Source organism: Drosophila simulans, chromosome X, assembly GCF_016746395.2.
Source record: "Drosophila simulans strain w501 chromosome X, Prin_Dsim_3.1, whole genome shotgun sequence".
In the NCBI taxonomy this organism is placed as follows: domain Eukaryota; kingdom Metazoa; phylum Arthropoda; class Insecta; order Diptera; family Drosophilidae; genus Drosophila; species Drosophila simulans.
In genome coordinates this window covers 16,665,933-16,679,096 of record NC_052525.2, presented here as the reverse complement: position 1 = coordinate 16,679,096, position 13,164 = coordinate 16,665,933, and the positions used below count along the sequence as shown (strand labels likewise).

The 13,164-nt window shown below is 41.0% G+C and overlaps 4 protein-coding genes across 4 annotated transcripts; 2 read left to right on the top strand and 2 right to left on the bottom strand.

The window, feature by feature from the left end:
- The first annotated feature begins 429 nt into the window (after positions 1–429).
- LOC27206342 (ctenidin-1) lies at positions 430–1,191 on the top strand. Its single transcript, XM_016172444.3, has one exon. It carries the CDS (start codon positions 508–510, stop codon positions 1,033–1,035), a length of 528 nt encoding a protein of 175 aa, XP_016039766.1. The 5' UTR covers positions 430–507; the 3' UTR covers positions 1,036–1,191.
- A 6,295-nt stretch (positions 1,192–7,486) lies between these two features.
- On the top strand, positions 7,487–8,353 carry LOC27208770 (loricrin). The gene has a single exon (XM_016184323.3). It carries the CDS (start codon positions 7,524–7,526, stop codon positions 8,190–8,192), a length of 669 nt encoding a protein of 222 aa, XP_016039765.1. The 5' UTR covers positions 7,487–7,523; the 3' UTR covers positions 8,193–8,353.
- A 347-nt stretch (positions 8,354–8,700) lies between these two features.
- Positions 8,701–9,916, bottom strand: LOC27207033 (glycine-rich protein DOT1). The gene is made up of 3 exons (XM_016182792.3): positions 9,540–9,916; positions 9,130–9,225; positions 8,701–9,075 (listed from the first exon to the last, which is right to left on the bottom strand). Exons 1-3 carry the CDS (start codon positions 9,799–9,801, stop codon positions 8,867–8,869), a joined length of 567 nt encoding a protein of 188 aa, XP_016039764.1. The 5' UTR covers positions 9,802–9,916; the 3' UTR covers positions 8,701–8,866.
- Positions 9,917–11,851: 1,935 nt separating this feature from the next.
- LOC27206593 (uncharacterized transmembrane protein DDB_G0289901) lies at positions 11,852–12,482 on the bottom strand. The gene has a single exon (XM_016181135.3). The coding sequence runs from the start codon at positions 12,371–12,373 to the stop codon at positions 12,014–12,016; it is 360 nt and encodes a 119-aa protein (XP_016039763.1). The 5' UTR covers positions 12,374–12,482; the 3' UTR covers positions 11,852–12,013.
- Positions 12,483–13,164: the final 682 nt, after the last annotated feature.

Genomic DNA, 13,164 nt, shown 5'->3' with positions numbered 1-13,164 from the left:
GTTAGCTCACAGAAAATATAAAAATAAAACAAAATAAAAATAAGTAATTGCAAATGAATTTCGTGGCCTAAAATGCAGATAGAAACTTGATCACTCCAAACTAAGTGTGATTTTGTTGCAAATTGAACTGTCCACTCCTGGTCAGATGATGTTGTCACTCGATTTCCCAACGGCTGCAGCTCTGCATTTAACACCTCCCAACCCACTGTGCAAACTGTAGGAGAAGCGGTTCCTCATCCGAAGTAAGCCGCGCATGCGCACAGATTAGCATAGGCAAACAAAAGAACCGCCGGCGAGCATAACCGAATGTGGGTTATTATGAAATCGCAGCCGAATCGATGATGCTCCTCTGGTCGCTCTGCCCATCAATGGCTTCTAATTGGGCCCCCCATCTCATTCGGAGCGACCCATCGATTTTTCGGGGGTATAAAGGTGCGTGCTCCGTCAGCGGTTGGAATTAGTTTGGTCAGCTGTTTGATACCGATTGTATCCCATTCGCTACTCGAGATGAAACCCTTTGCCTGCATCCTGGTGATCCTTGCCGCCATCCTGTCCGTCGGACAGGCCTCCCTGGGCGGACTCCTTGGCGGTGGCGGTGGAGGCGGCGGCTCCATTGGCGGAGGTGCTGGCGGCATCGGACAGCTGCTGCAGAGCAAGCTGGGCGGTCTCGGCGGAGGATTGGGCGGCGGCCTGGGCGGTCTGAGCGGTGGTCTTGGCGGCAAGCTCGGCGGCGGTGGAGGCGGCGGCGGCGGCGGCTACTCCGGTGGCTACTCCAACGGTGGTGGCTACTCCGGCGGCGGTGGATACTCCGGAGCTGGTGGATACTCCGGCGGCGGTGGCTACTCTGGCGGATATGCTGCTCCCAGGCCCGTTGAGAAGGTGGTCATCGTGAAGGTCATCAACGAGGGCTACTCTGGCGGCTACTCCGGTGCTCAGTCTGGTGGCTACTCCGGCGCTCAGTCTGGTGGCTACTCTGGTGGCTACTCCGGCGGCTACTCCGGCGCTCAGTCCGGCGGCTGGAACAAAGGCTGGTAAATGTGGAGCAAGCCAATATGGACCAACTATAAATAGTTCAAACTGCCAAACAGAAAGCCAAGCAGCTTAGGATTTAATATTTTTTTTTAATATTTTTTAGCGGTATTTGTTTGTTAGAATTTATACAATATACAAGAAAAGAATTTCCATTTTTAATTGCGTGCGCTTTGTGCTTGGAGGGGGAACCGGTTGACTTTGGCTTCCTGCTCCGACTCTTGAGTCGATTCTGCCGCTGACCCAATGGCCAAATGGTTGAGGTCATCACCTGCCAATCGAAGTAAGAAGAAGGAAGGTAATGAGACAGGTACTTAGTGCACTTTCGACATCTATTTCGGCTTTTCTGCAGCACTTGCGCAACCAAAAAGCGCATTTGATTGTTTTCCAGCCATCGATCAATCCGTCGCAAAAAAAGCCTGTCAGTCGATCGCACAAGAGAGCCAAATTTGATTTTTATGCCGCCCATGAATTAAAATGGAAACGTGCAAAAGCCAAAAGGTTCAAGCGGTTCGGTTCTAGAATTAGCCGATCAGACGTCTATAATTAGCATTTTGGGCCAAGATAGGCCGATTTAATTTTTCAAAAAATATTTATTCTGTTCTTTGTTCTAGAGGATTAAGTTCTGTGAATAAATTTGTACACAAATGGGGTAGACCAATAAATAAAAATTCGTTTCAATCAAATTTCCTTAATTTATGATGAGCTTTAAAATAGTTTAATTTAATTTAATTTATTTGTGCTTTATCCCTTATATATATATGTACATTTCATTAAAGCTAATGGTATAATTAGGTATTTACAGTGTTTAGCTAAGGCTTTCATCTGAAATATTTATTAATTATGTCTAGTTGACCTGTTTTTAGTTTTTTGTATAACAATATTTATTATTTATTAAGGAAAACAAGGGAGAAGAAAAACCTTAATTGACTTACAACTAACTTAAAAAACTAAGACTTGAAACAAAAGATTGTTAATATTGTATTTTTTGTTGAACTTTTTGTACACCTACTTTTATATGTAGGTACTTAGTGTTTGTGTAATAAGGTAAGTTCATTATTAATTTTAACAGCTTGTTTTGGCATATTTGAAGTTTTTTGATATGAGTTTGAGCACATCTACCCCAAACAGGTGACCCATACATTAATATTGGATTAAAAATTGTTTTAAAAATTATGATCTTATTGGATATTGATAATTTAGATTTACGATTTATTAGAGGGTACAGTGTGCAAATAATTTTATTAACTTTCATAATTGTGTTGTTGATGTGGTATTTAAATGTTAGTTTTTTATCAAAAATTATACCCAAATATCGAATGTTGTCAACCCATTGTATTGGAGAGTCTAGTATTCGCAACTGTCTATCAGGAAGATAACGAGGTTTCCTTCTTTTTGTAAAAAATATAGCATTCGTTTTATTAGGGTTAATTTTAATTTTCCATTTTTTGTAATATATGTCTAATTCATTTAAGTAACTCTGCATGGATTGATTTATCTCGCTGTACGAGAAACCAGCACTGTAGACAGCGGCGTCGTCAGCAAACAGTGAAAGTACACAGTTTGTAGCTTGTGGAATATCGTGTGTAAAAATATTAAACAATGTAGGTCCTAAGACAGAACCCTGTGGCACACCTGCATTTAAAATTCGTCTAGCAGATTGACTACTGTCCAAATTAACGCTAAAGTATCGATGTGTCAAAAAATTTTGAACTATTTTAATGAGGTATATGGGAGTTCCAATCATCTTTAGTTTGTGCAACAGTCCGTCATGCCATACAGTATCAAATGCAGCCTCAATATCAAGTGTAACCAGCCCTACAGATTGTTTGGATTGGATACTTTCTTTAATATAATTTCTTAGTTTTAAGGTCGGCAGTATGGTATTTAGACCATTTCTAAAACCATACTGTACCGTTGGTAGTGTGTTGTGTATGTCCAAAAATTTCACCAATCTCAATTTAATTAATTTTTCCAGAATCTTGGACAATCCGCTTAATAGGCTTATTGGTCGGTAGCTTTCAGGGTTATCAGGAGGTTTTCCTGGTTTGAGAATTGGAACTATTTTTGCTATCTTCCAATCCCGTGGGAAATAGCCTGCCTGAAGACAGTGATTGGCAATGTTAACAATATGATTAATGGCGCTTGTAGGAAGGTTTTTCAAGGATATATTAGGTATTCCATCAATTCCAGGAGATTTTCTAGTATGGAGAGCTTTTACAATTGAAAAAACCTCTGGATAAGTGACTCTACAAATTTCTGCGATGTTGTTTGGGGTTTCAGCTATAGATTGTAAAGATATTTTGACTTGGTCAATTGTATTTTGGTTTGAATATGAATGTGTCAGATTATGCTTCAGTTGAAAGACATCAGCAAGAATATTCGCTTTTTCTTTTCCAGAAGCGTATATTTCATCAGCTTTACTTAGACACGGAACAATTTGTTTTCTTTTTTTAATTGCTTTGGTTATATTCCAAAAGGGTTTGCTGCATTTATCCAGCTTTTGAAGTTTATTGTTCCATTTTGCATTATTATAAATGAAAAGCTCTTTTCGTATGATGTAATTTAAATGATCACATCTTGATTTTAATAATGGATGACGTGACCTAAACCATTGTCTTTGGATAATATTTCTTGTTTTAAATAATTCAGTTATATGTACAGGGAGTGTAAGCTTGGAGTGATGTATAGGTTTATGAGGGACTGCTTTAAGAAAGGCATAATTGATTACTCTAGTGAAAGAGCCGATTAAATTATCAATATCCAAAGTCGATATCTGTGAGCAGTTGACAACCACCTCTTCAACCATCAGCCTTTCATTTATAATTCTCTTAAAAAGCGCCCAATTTGCCCTTCCCAAAATCGGATATGTTTTTACATTGCGCATAAAATTTGTAGAGTATTTAATAACCACTGGTAGGTGATCAGAGGAAAGCTCTTGCATTACTGCTGGATTAGCCAGCTGGTTAGGGATATTAGTGAGGCATAGGTCCAATGTTGATGCTTTTGCTTTATGGTTATGCGGAATATATGTGGGTTGCGTAGGGTACAAAATACTGAATTTTCCCAGATCTGAAAGTTCATTGAGAATTTTGCCCCAACCATTGGCTCGGGTACACTTCCATGCTCTGTGGCGCGAGTTGAAGTCCCCGCAAATTAGAAAATTTCCATTTATTTGTGAGATCTTAAGGAGATCAGATCTATACAAACTTTTTAAATGATTATGGTCCCAAGATAAGTCACATGAACTAGGAATACATTTTGAAGTATTTCCAGCAAAGTAAATAGAGTAAATTTTTAGACTGGAATTAGAGTCAGTGTTGATTTGTATACCTACATTTTCAATAACATGACTTTTAATGCAGGGTATTTGTTCATGTATCAATGTGTTACTAACTGCAATGGCAACGCCGCCTCCCCTACTTTCCTTCCTGTCATTTCTGTATATAGTGTATTCGGGTATATTAAAACGGTCACTATGAGTCAGCCACGTTTCATTTATAAGTGCTATGTGAATGTGATTATTTTCTAAGAACTTGATTAGTTCTATACGTTTGTTTCTAACGGCACGAGCATTCCATGCCATAATATTCAAATTATCAATAAAATTATTTGTTTGTGTAAACATACTTAATCGCTAACTGAGAAATTGCTTGAAATTGCTCTCCCTTATTGGAGCATTCATTAAGTCTTGTTATTAATTCAGACAAAAGAGAATTTATCTCTTCACATGAAAAGAGATTAGTTTCATTTGTGATATTTGCTTTGGGATTAGGCAAAGTATGAATATTGGTGAGTGCATTACTATAGCTACCAAAGTTGAGTTGTTGCACTCTCTTAGTTTGAGTAGGCAATGAGATCTGGGGTTGATTTCCAAAGAGAGCAGATGGAGCGATGTGTTGCTTAGAATTCCTCATTCCATGAGCTTCCAAGTTATTTCTTCCAATGCGTTGTGATGAGCGTTTGGAAAGTAAATTGAGATAAGAAATTCGGCATGGGCATGTCAGTTCTGTCGATGGATGGTCGCCTTTACAGTTAGCGCATTTTTTGTTGTTTACGTCCATACATACGGCAGTCTGGTGTGATCCAGCACAATGGGCACATGATGTTTTAACTGAACAATTATTTGATCCATGTCCAAATAGTTGGCAATTGTAGCATTGAGTAATTTTATTCTGCAATTTCACTTTATACTCCCAGCGTACTTTAGTGTGGTTGACATACATAAAGTTTTTGCGCAGTTCCTTTACTGTGATACTTTTGTTTACGAAATAAACAATGTACAGTAATAATTCATGATCAGACTTAGTTTTCTTTTCCACAATTTTGACTTCGGTGCATTGTAATCCTAGGTTTTGTAGCATGGATTTGACAGTTTCAATTGGTAGTTTATCCAGCCCGGATAAAATGGCTTTGTATGGCTTGTTTGATCTAGTATCGTACGTGTAGAACTCACAGTTATGTTCCTTGAGTTGGTTACAAGCTGCATTGAAACAGTCCATATTTGGTAAAAATATTTTAATTCCAATTGAGATGGTTTTAATAAAGTAATCATCAGTTTTAATTTTAGCCATTAGCTCGTGTACAAATTTTGTATTTTGTTTAATTAATGTTATAGGAGGTGGTTTGATTATTATTTCATCAAGTGTGTCCGTTTCAATAGGTTTATCATCATTATCATCGTCTAAAGTTTGTAGTGGACGAAAATAATTTGTAAATTGCTTGGAGCCCCGTTCGTTCTGGCGCTCCACTAGTGGTTTATTCCTTTTAGTACGCATTTTTTCAACGGCAGATGCTTCAGCATCACCAATTGCATCACTTGAACGTTTTATTGTAGTCCTTTGCGAATATCACAATTAAAGAAGAAAACAGAAAATATCTAATGTACACCAAAATGTTCTCAGAGAGAACAGAAGATAACGATCGCAGCGTTCAATTTTTACAACCGCGTTCGACAAGAGCTAGTCGAAGACTGCTTTAAAATAGTTCGTTCTTTAAAACAAGTGTTAATGTTATTAATAAAATTAAATGAAACATAAAGTATTAAAATAACACTATATGTGATTTGAACAAAGTAGATAAATAAATATTTTTAAAATAAAGTATATACCTCAAAGTAACAATTAAATATTAAATATTAAATATTTTCAATAACTAAATGTATAAACATCTCGCTTTCTATGCTTCTTTAGAATTATGTCTGTGAAGAAATCGAAAAATATACAGCAATGATCCGCATTTTTGAAATAATGACATAGCTCATCGTGGTGTGAGACACCTTCTTTCGAGACCCGTCAATCTCCTGTGATGGGTTCTGTGCCAACTCATAAGTTGCAGCGGAACAATTGGGCCCAAGTCTCCGATTGATTGATTGATTTGCGGTGACCCGATTTTCAAGACAGCACGAATTATGTGCAACCGCACAGTAGCACGGTAGCCGAAAAGACAAACACGCAGCTGCCTCGATCTCCATTTCCAATTCCATGGCACACCTCCTCCACCTGCCGTCTGCAATGCCAATTTCTATACCGACTCCATTACCAATTCCATCTGTATCGCCATCGCCATTCTGAATAATGGGCAGACATAAAGAACTGATCGTCAGATCAATCCCTGGCTCCTATATCTATAGTATCCATCCAACCGCCGGCGGGCGAACTCAATTAAGTACTTTGCGGTTGCTACATAAAAATGGAGAGCCATTAGATCGGCGATCATGATGCGGTTTCGGCTACTGGGCTACACTAAACTGCAAAATAAAAATATGCCTTGGGTTGAAATTAATAAAATGATTTAACTAACTAGATTTTTTCCTTTATTAATTGAATAAAATAACAAAATTAATTGTTTATGTTTTATATTACCTATAGATTAAACACTTAACGCACAAAATGATGGTATAGGAATATCAAAAATATTTACTGACCTTATTAAAAAGACTTGCTCAAGAAAGTCCTTTTTTAATTTCAAACAACCCGTTCTTTAAAAATATATATTAAGTGAGCTTCACTTAAATGCCCACATTGCTCTACACTTTGCATTCATAGCTACCTTAATCACTGATTCCTACCACTGATTCATAAGCTGATCGTATCCATTATCCTGAGATAAGGAACCAATTGTTGAAGAGTGTTATCTATGTAGTAAAGTAAATCAGGTGCTCCATCTGGGGGCGTTTGCTGGGCACAGAACAGCCGACCTATGCGACCCACAAAGCGTACGAAACCGAAAGTTGATGCCGGCATAATGAGGCCCGAGTACTGAGGTGAGTTGAGCCACCACCCGAACCACTCTGGCCCACTCTGAACCACTCGGAGCCACCCCGAAGCGCCCAAGCACTGGCCATTGTAAGCTGGTCGCTGGCAGTTTTGGCAATTACATCTGATTATACGAGGCAGCGGCTGTGGCGAAGCTGTGGCTCAGAATCTTGGATGGGTATAAATAGTCGAGAGTGGCTGCAGTGGGGCATTAGTTAGTGCACGGCAGCTGCGGAGATGCAAACCACGATGACAACGCGACGACTTGGCCTTCTCGGTCTGCTGGTGGTGCTGGGCTGCATCGTCGCCCAGGGCAAACCACATGGATGGAGCAGCGGCGGCGGTGGTGGAGGCTGGTCCTCTGGAGGATCGGGTGGCAGTAAGGTCATTATCAGTGCTTGGCCTTCCAGCGGTGGAGGAGGTTGGTCCTCTGGTGGCGGATCTGGAGGCTGGAAGAGCGGTGGTGGCGGCGGCGGCGGCTGGTCATCTGGTGGATCAGGAGGTGGCTGGAAGAGCGGCGGCGGCTCAGGTGGCTGGAAGAGCGGCGGCGGCTCAGGTGGCTGGTCCTCCGGTGGATCCTCCGGCTGGCCCAGTTCCGGCAGCTCTGGCTGGAAGTCAGGAGGCAGCTCGGGATTATCCAGTGCACTGTCCAGTCTCTCCAGTTGGAAATCCCAAGCTTTGGGTAGCTTAAGCAGCGGTTGGAAAAGCGGCGGCGGTGGAGGTGGCTGGTCATCTGGTGGTTCCTCAGGCGGCGGCTGGAAGAGCGGCGGTGGATCTGGTGGTTGGTCCTCAGGTGGGTCCTCCGCTTGGCCCAGCAAGATCAGCAGCGGTTGGTCCTCTGGTGGAGGTGGAGGTGGCGGTGGCTGGTCCGCCGGAGGAGGCGGAGGCGGCGGCTGGAGCTGGTAATCAAATCCTGCAAAGAAGACGACATCCATCCGAGAAAAATCGGCGACGAGGCGACACCACTATCCACTGCTCAACCTGTACATAATAATTCTCTGCCCTTAAATTAACCAATTTTTTTTTTGTGTATCTAACTATGTGAATAAATCTTACAAGAAAGTATACATATGCGTCCCACGTGTTGTTTTTATGAGTGAGTTAATTCTATTATTTTAAATTAATTAAAAATGAAACAAGAAAATCAAGGGAACTTTTTTCTTTGAAATTGTAAAGAGCTTGTGACTATATTTATAATCTGATTGAATATATGTACATATAGTAAATATATTTCGGGTGCATAAAAATTGTTCATTAATTATTTTTTATTATTTGCCAATGCCGCCAATTTTTTTAAATTTTGTATCTAAATTAACTACCTATAGTTCTTTGGTGAATATGATAAACTTTTTGCAACAGATTATAATTTTTTTACTGCGATAATGTAAATTGTCCCATATAAAAACAAAAATAATTACAAAATGCATAAACAAGATTTATTAGTATAAAAAACATAAAAAGGAGGAAAATTTGGGCTTTCGATAGAAGAAAAATGGAAGATTCTAGGGATTGTCTCTATCTCTATGCCATGGAACACAAGTCAGCATCAGCCGGTGGATTAGATGCTCCTGGTGGTTTGATTACCAGCCACCGCCATGTTGTTTGCCACCTCCGCCGCCACCACCACCGTACAGGCCACCACCACCTCCTCCGCCGCCACCGTGCTTGTTGCCTCCATTTCCGCCCTGCCAGGACACGGAACTACCGCGATTGCCGGCCAAGGACTTGCTTGCATGGCCACCGCCTCCATGACCGCCACCGCCGTAGCCTCCTTGTCCTCCGTGGCCACCTGAATCAAAAAGCGCTGTAATCTTGGGTTGAACTAATTGAACTAAATAATTACCTTGGTTGCCACCTCCGTAGCCTCCTTGTCCACCACCTCCATGACCACCTCCTCCGTTCTTCTGCCAACCTCCTTGGCCACCGCCTCCATGTCCACCTAAAAGTCAAGTGTATATAATTATTACAGAAGTCGTAAACCTTAACCTTAACATCAGTAAATTGTACATATTAAATATTAGTTGCCAATTTAATGCACTCAAATATTTATTAGTTAAATATTTATTTAAATGTTTTGAACATTTGTATGCTGAAATCATTTAAACTATTCACATACCATAAAACTTTTTTGTAAAATGAGATTTTTAAAACCAATAAAGTATGAAATTATTATGAAATCAAATTAGGCATAGAAGTAATATCGGATTATAGTAAGTGTTAACTATAAGCAAATGCCTAAATATATTCACTTACCTTGGCTACCGCCGCCGTAGCTTCCCTGGCCGCCACCTCCATGGCCGCCTCCTCCGTTCTTTTGCCAGCCGCCTTGACCACCACCTCCTCCGCCACCGCCGCCGTAGCCGCTCTGACCACCACCACCACCGCCGTAGCCGCTCTGACCACCACCACCACCACCGCCGTAGCCACCACCACCACCTCCACCGGTCAGCAAACCGGCTGAGGCCACGGCGATCAGCAAGCAACACACGAAAACAAGGATCACAGCGTGACGCATCCTTAGAACTCCTTAGTCACTCAAAAAAATATATTAAAAAAATGGTTGTTGGACCGACTTAGAAGCGCTGTGCAATCGCTGCTGGAGGCTCAATATCACTGATGAACTAACCCAGAATCGAGGCACCTTTTTATAGCTCCGAAAGGCGGAAACTTCGGCTGAGTCAGCAGCCTGCCATCCCTCCAACTCCAAGCTGGAGCTCCCAAAGGAAGGTTGAGAACTGCACTTCATGTCGGCACAATGCGGCAAGCGGCTGGCTTCGCCAGCAACTTGTCTGGTTCAAAATAGTCTCAAGTACGTCGGCGCACTCGGCGGATACGCAATGTGCGCTGTCTGGGAACATCGCGTATACGCCACCGCACCACTTGCAAACTGCTGAGCCATGGCTGCATCATTAATTGCCAGCGCACATAGCACATTTGGCCACGAAACGCCTCGCAATTTGTCTTACAAGTTTACTATTTCCATGCGAAATTCTAAGAATATTTGCTTTTTTCATTTTGCGCCATCCATTCAATTTGTTGTTGAATTTTCTTAATTATTATTTTCAGTCTTGCCGCTTGGCAGGGTTAAGTAAAGTTTGGAATTTATGGAACACATTTACCGACGCTGTGGAGAATCGTTGGTTTATATTTACTATTTTACTATTGCACCCGTATTTCATTTGTTTACTCAATGCAAACATATTTTAATAGGTTTTTGTATAAATAGAGCTTAAACCTTCAGTACACGATATATTGTTTATTGCTTTACGGTAATTTAAGACGTTACTTATTTGAATATTTAATCATATTGTTTACTACTTAGAACATTTTTATGGATATTTAACTCGACCAATTTGAATTTTTCCGATGTCGCAGAGCATTTAAACGGTGCTGTTATAAAGAAAAAAATGTTAATATATTTTTCATTTCGTAGTTATGTTTAATTTCGGCTTCGTTTCTCACTACAGCCATGCAATGTTTGCGGCGATTAATCTTCATTTATACAGCAGCCGCAATTGAATCGCCAAATGGAGGAGACACGACTCCGCAGACACTGGTTCAATGTCAATTGGCGTGCAAACATGGCTGGCTGCATCGCTCAAGTGCATCACTTACCATAAATTTCATCAACTCCACCGTGAATGTGAACATATTGCTTTTCTTGGCTTCCAACGCGTGCTGCAGATATACGCAAACACATTTGTTTAGTTGGGGGCTTAACCCAGAGTCAAAACCACAGAGCCTAGGAAAATTGCCCGCACATGGTAGAAGTTCAAGTTGGAAACTGGCAAAGTAAGCTATGCATATATCATTGATACTAATAACTAGTAAAATGAATTATTAAAGAAAAACATTATAATATATTACAACTAATTGTCCTTGTTATTACAACCTTGTCTTATATTTTTCAAATATTCTGTTACAATAATTAAGGTTTATAAGAAGACACAAACAAGTTGGTGTATAGGACAAATTTTCTCCGTATTTTACATTTTCATTAAAAAATATAAATAAATACAAAACATCCGACACAGTTAATAGAATTCGGCCTTCATTTTTATACGAAAACGTTAGATGTTGAAATGAGGGAAGTTCCCTGTGGCATTGATTAATGTATAAAAAAATACAATTTTATCTATGCTCGATTCTTTTCCTAACAAAGTTTATTTTATAGTGATTTCAGAATGTAACGTTTATTTTTATAGGTATTGCTGTACTTAGCAACATTTTATCAAGGTCAAATAACCAAATAATTTGATTTAAATAAATCGTTTAAATAAGTTGCAAAAATCAAATGCTATGCTCCGTTGTAAAGAATAACCGACTATATTTTTATAAACCTAAAAGTTTAACCACAGTGCCTCCACCCCCAGGTGATGATGATGATCTCCGCTGAACTCCAATCGCATCACCACCTTGGCCACCAAGACGCTGTTCCACAATCATTTGCGCGATGCATAAAATATTAATAACTGCTCAGTCAGATATATAGTCGGCTCCCAGGCTTAGAATGTTAATTGCTAACGATCCATAATTCAAAGATGATGCATCATAAAAATGCTAACTTTATGCCTTTGATTTATTCATTTATTTATTTGTTACACAAAAAAAAAGGTACTTAAAAACTATGTTATAAAATCGTGCGGATTGTGAACCAGGTGCGGAGAGAGGGGATTGGGATTGGGTTTGGGTTTTTCGTCTCCTAGAGATGGTAGCTCCTCGATTCTTTACCACCATCCACTATTGGAGCTGGAACTGGACCATCCATTGCTGTTCCATCCGGAGTTGCCGCTGCTCCAACCAGAGTTTCCACCCCATCCGGAGTTGCCGCCCCATCCGGAGTTGCTACCCCATCCGGAGTTACCGCCCCATCCGGAGTTACCGCCCCATCCGGAGTTTCCGCCCCATCCGGAGCCGCCGCCTCCTCCGATCTTTATGACCTTGATGACTTGCGGCTGCTGGGCGACCCAGCCACTATTCCATCCGGAGCTGCTGCCGCCCCAAGGATTCGATCCCCAGCCCGAGGATCGGACCACTCCGGCCGAAACACAGGCCACCAGTGCGCAGAGTACAATGAATACCTTCATTATGTGCGGTTTGGGATTTTTAGCTTATAGTCCTGACTCGGTGAGTAGATCCTGGTTTGATTTGCTGTGCGTCTCGAAGTGTGGCACTCGAATGCTGTAACCACTGGATCAACACTCGCTATTTATCGCAAAAAATAACTGGCGAACTGCAAACTGCGTGGCCCAGACTAATCTGGACGAGAATCCACAAAATAAATCTCCAGCGGCGGGTGGCTGGGCTAGGCCAGGCCCGGCCAGGTCGGGTAATTGCAGTTTATTAAACCACTTTGAGCGTCCGATTCTTGACCAGGGTCAACTGGGTCTGCTTTACAAGCAGAGGCAGAAGCCGCAACTGGGTAGCCATCAAGCCAAGTCAGCCAACCATGTGGCCAAGTTGCAAAATTCGTACATAACTCACACGCTTGATGGATCATTTCCTCGCCTCGCTGCTGGCGGAAACTGCAGCAGAGCCTGCACTGCGAGAAAGAACTAGATGTTTTGAATACAGATTGAATATAAAGTAATAAAGGTGTGCGTGGAATTTTACAAAGTATTATTATTTGCATTATTATACACTAAAGTGTCATCACGCTCTTGAAGTTAACCCTACAAGGCTTCCAGAGAAATATCTTTAAATTATCGGTCTTTTAAGCAGTATTTTTCGCAGTATAGCATTAAGCTTAAGCTGAAACCGAGAAGTTGGCGTCAGGTGAGTCATTTGTCAAACTGGCAGCTTAAGCCGCAAACGGAGACACTTGCAGATAGTTATGAAGACGGAGATGGAGATGCCGATGCAGATGCAGATCCCAGGT

Bases quoted from the DNA above. Each gene is read 5' to 3' on its own strand.
- LOC27206593 (XM_016181135.3), bottom strand. From the start codon at position 12,373: ATGAAGGTATTCATTGTACTCTGCGCACTGGTGGCCTGTGTTTCGGCC.
- LOC27208770 (XM_016184323.3), top strand. From the start codon at position 7,524: ATGCAAACCACGATGACAACGCGACGACTTGGCCTTCTCGGTCTGCTG.
- LOC27206342 (XM_016172444.3), top strand. From the start codon at position 508: ATGAAACCCTTTGCCTGCATCCTGGTGATCCTTGCCGCCATCCTGTCC.
- LOC27207033 (XM_016182792.3), bottom strand. From the start codon at position 9,801: ATGCGTCACGCTGTGATCCTTGTTTTCGTGTGTTGCTTGCTGATCGCC. The intron at 9,226-9,539 runs GTAAGTGAATAT...CTTGACTTTTAG, and splicing joins CTACGGCGGCGGTAGCCAAG to GTGGACATGGAGGCGGTGGC. The intron at 9,076-9,129 runs GTAATTATTTAG...TTTTTGATTCAG, and splicing joins CTACGGAGGTGGCAACCAAG to GTGGCCACGGAGGACAAGGA.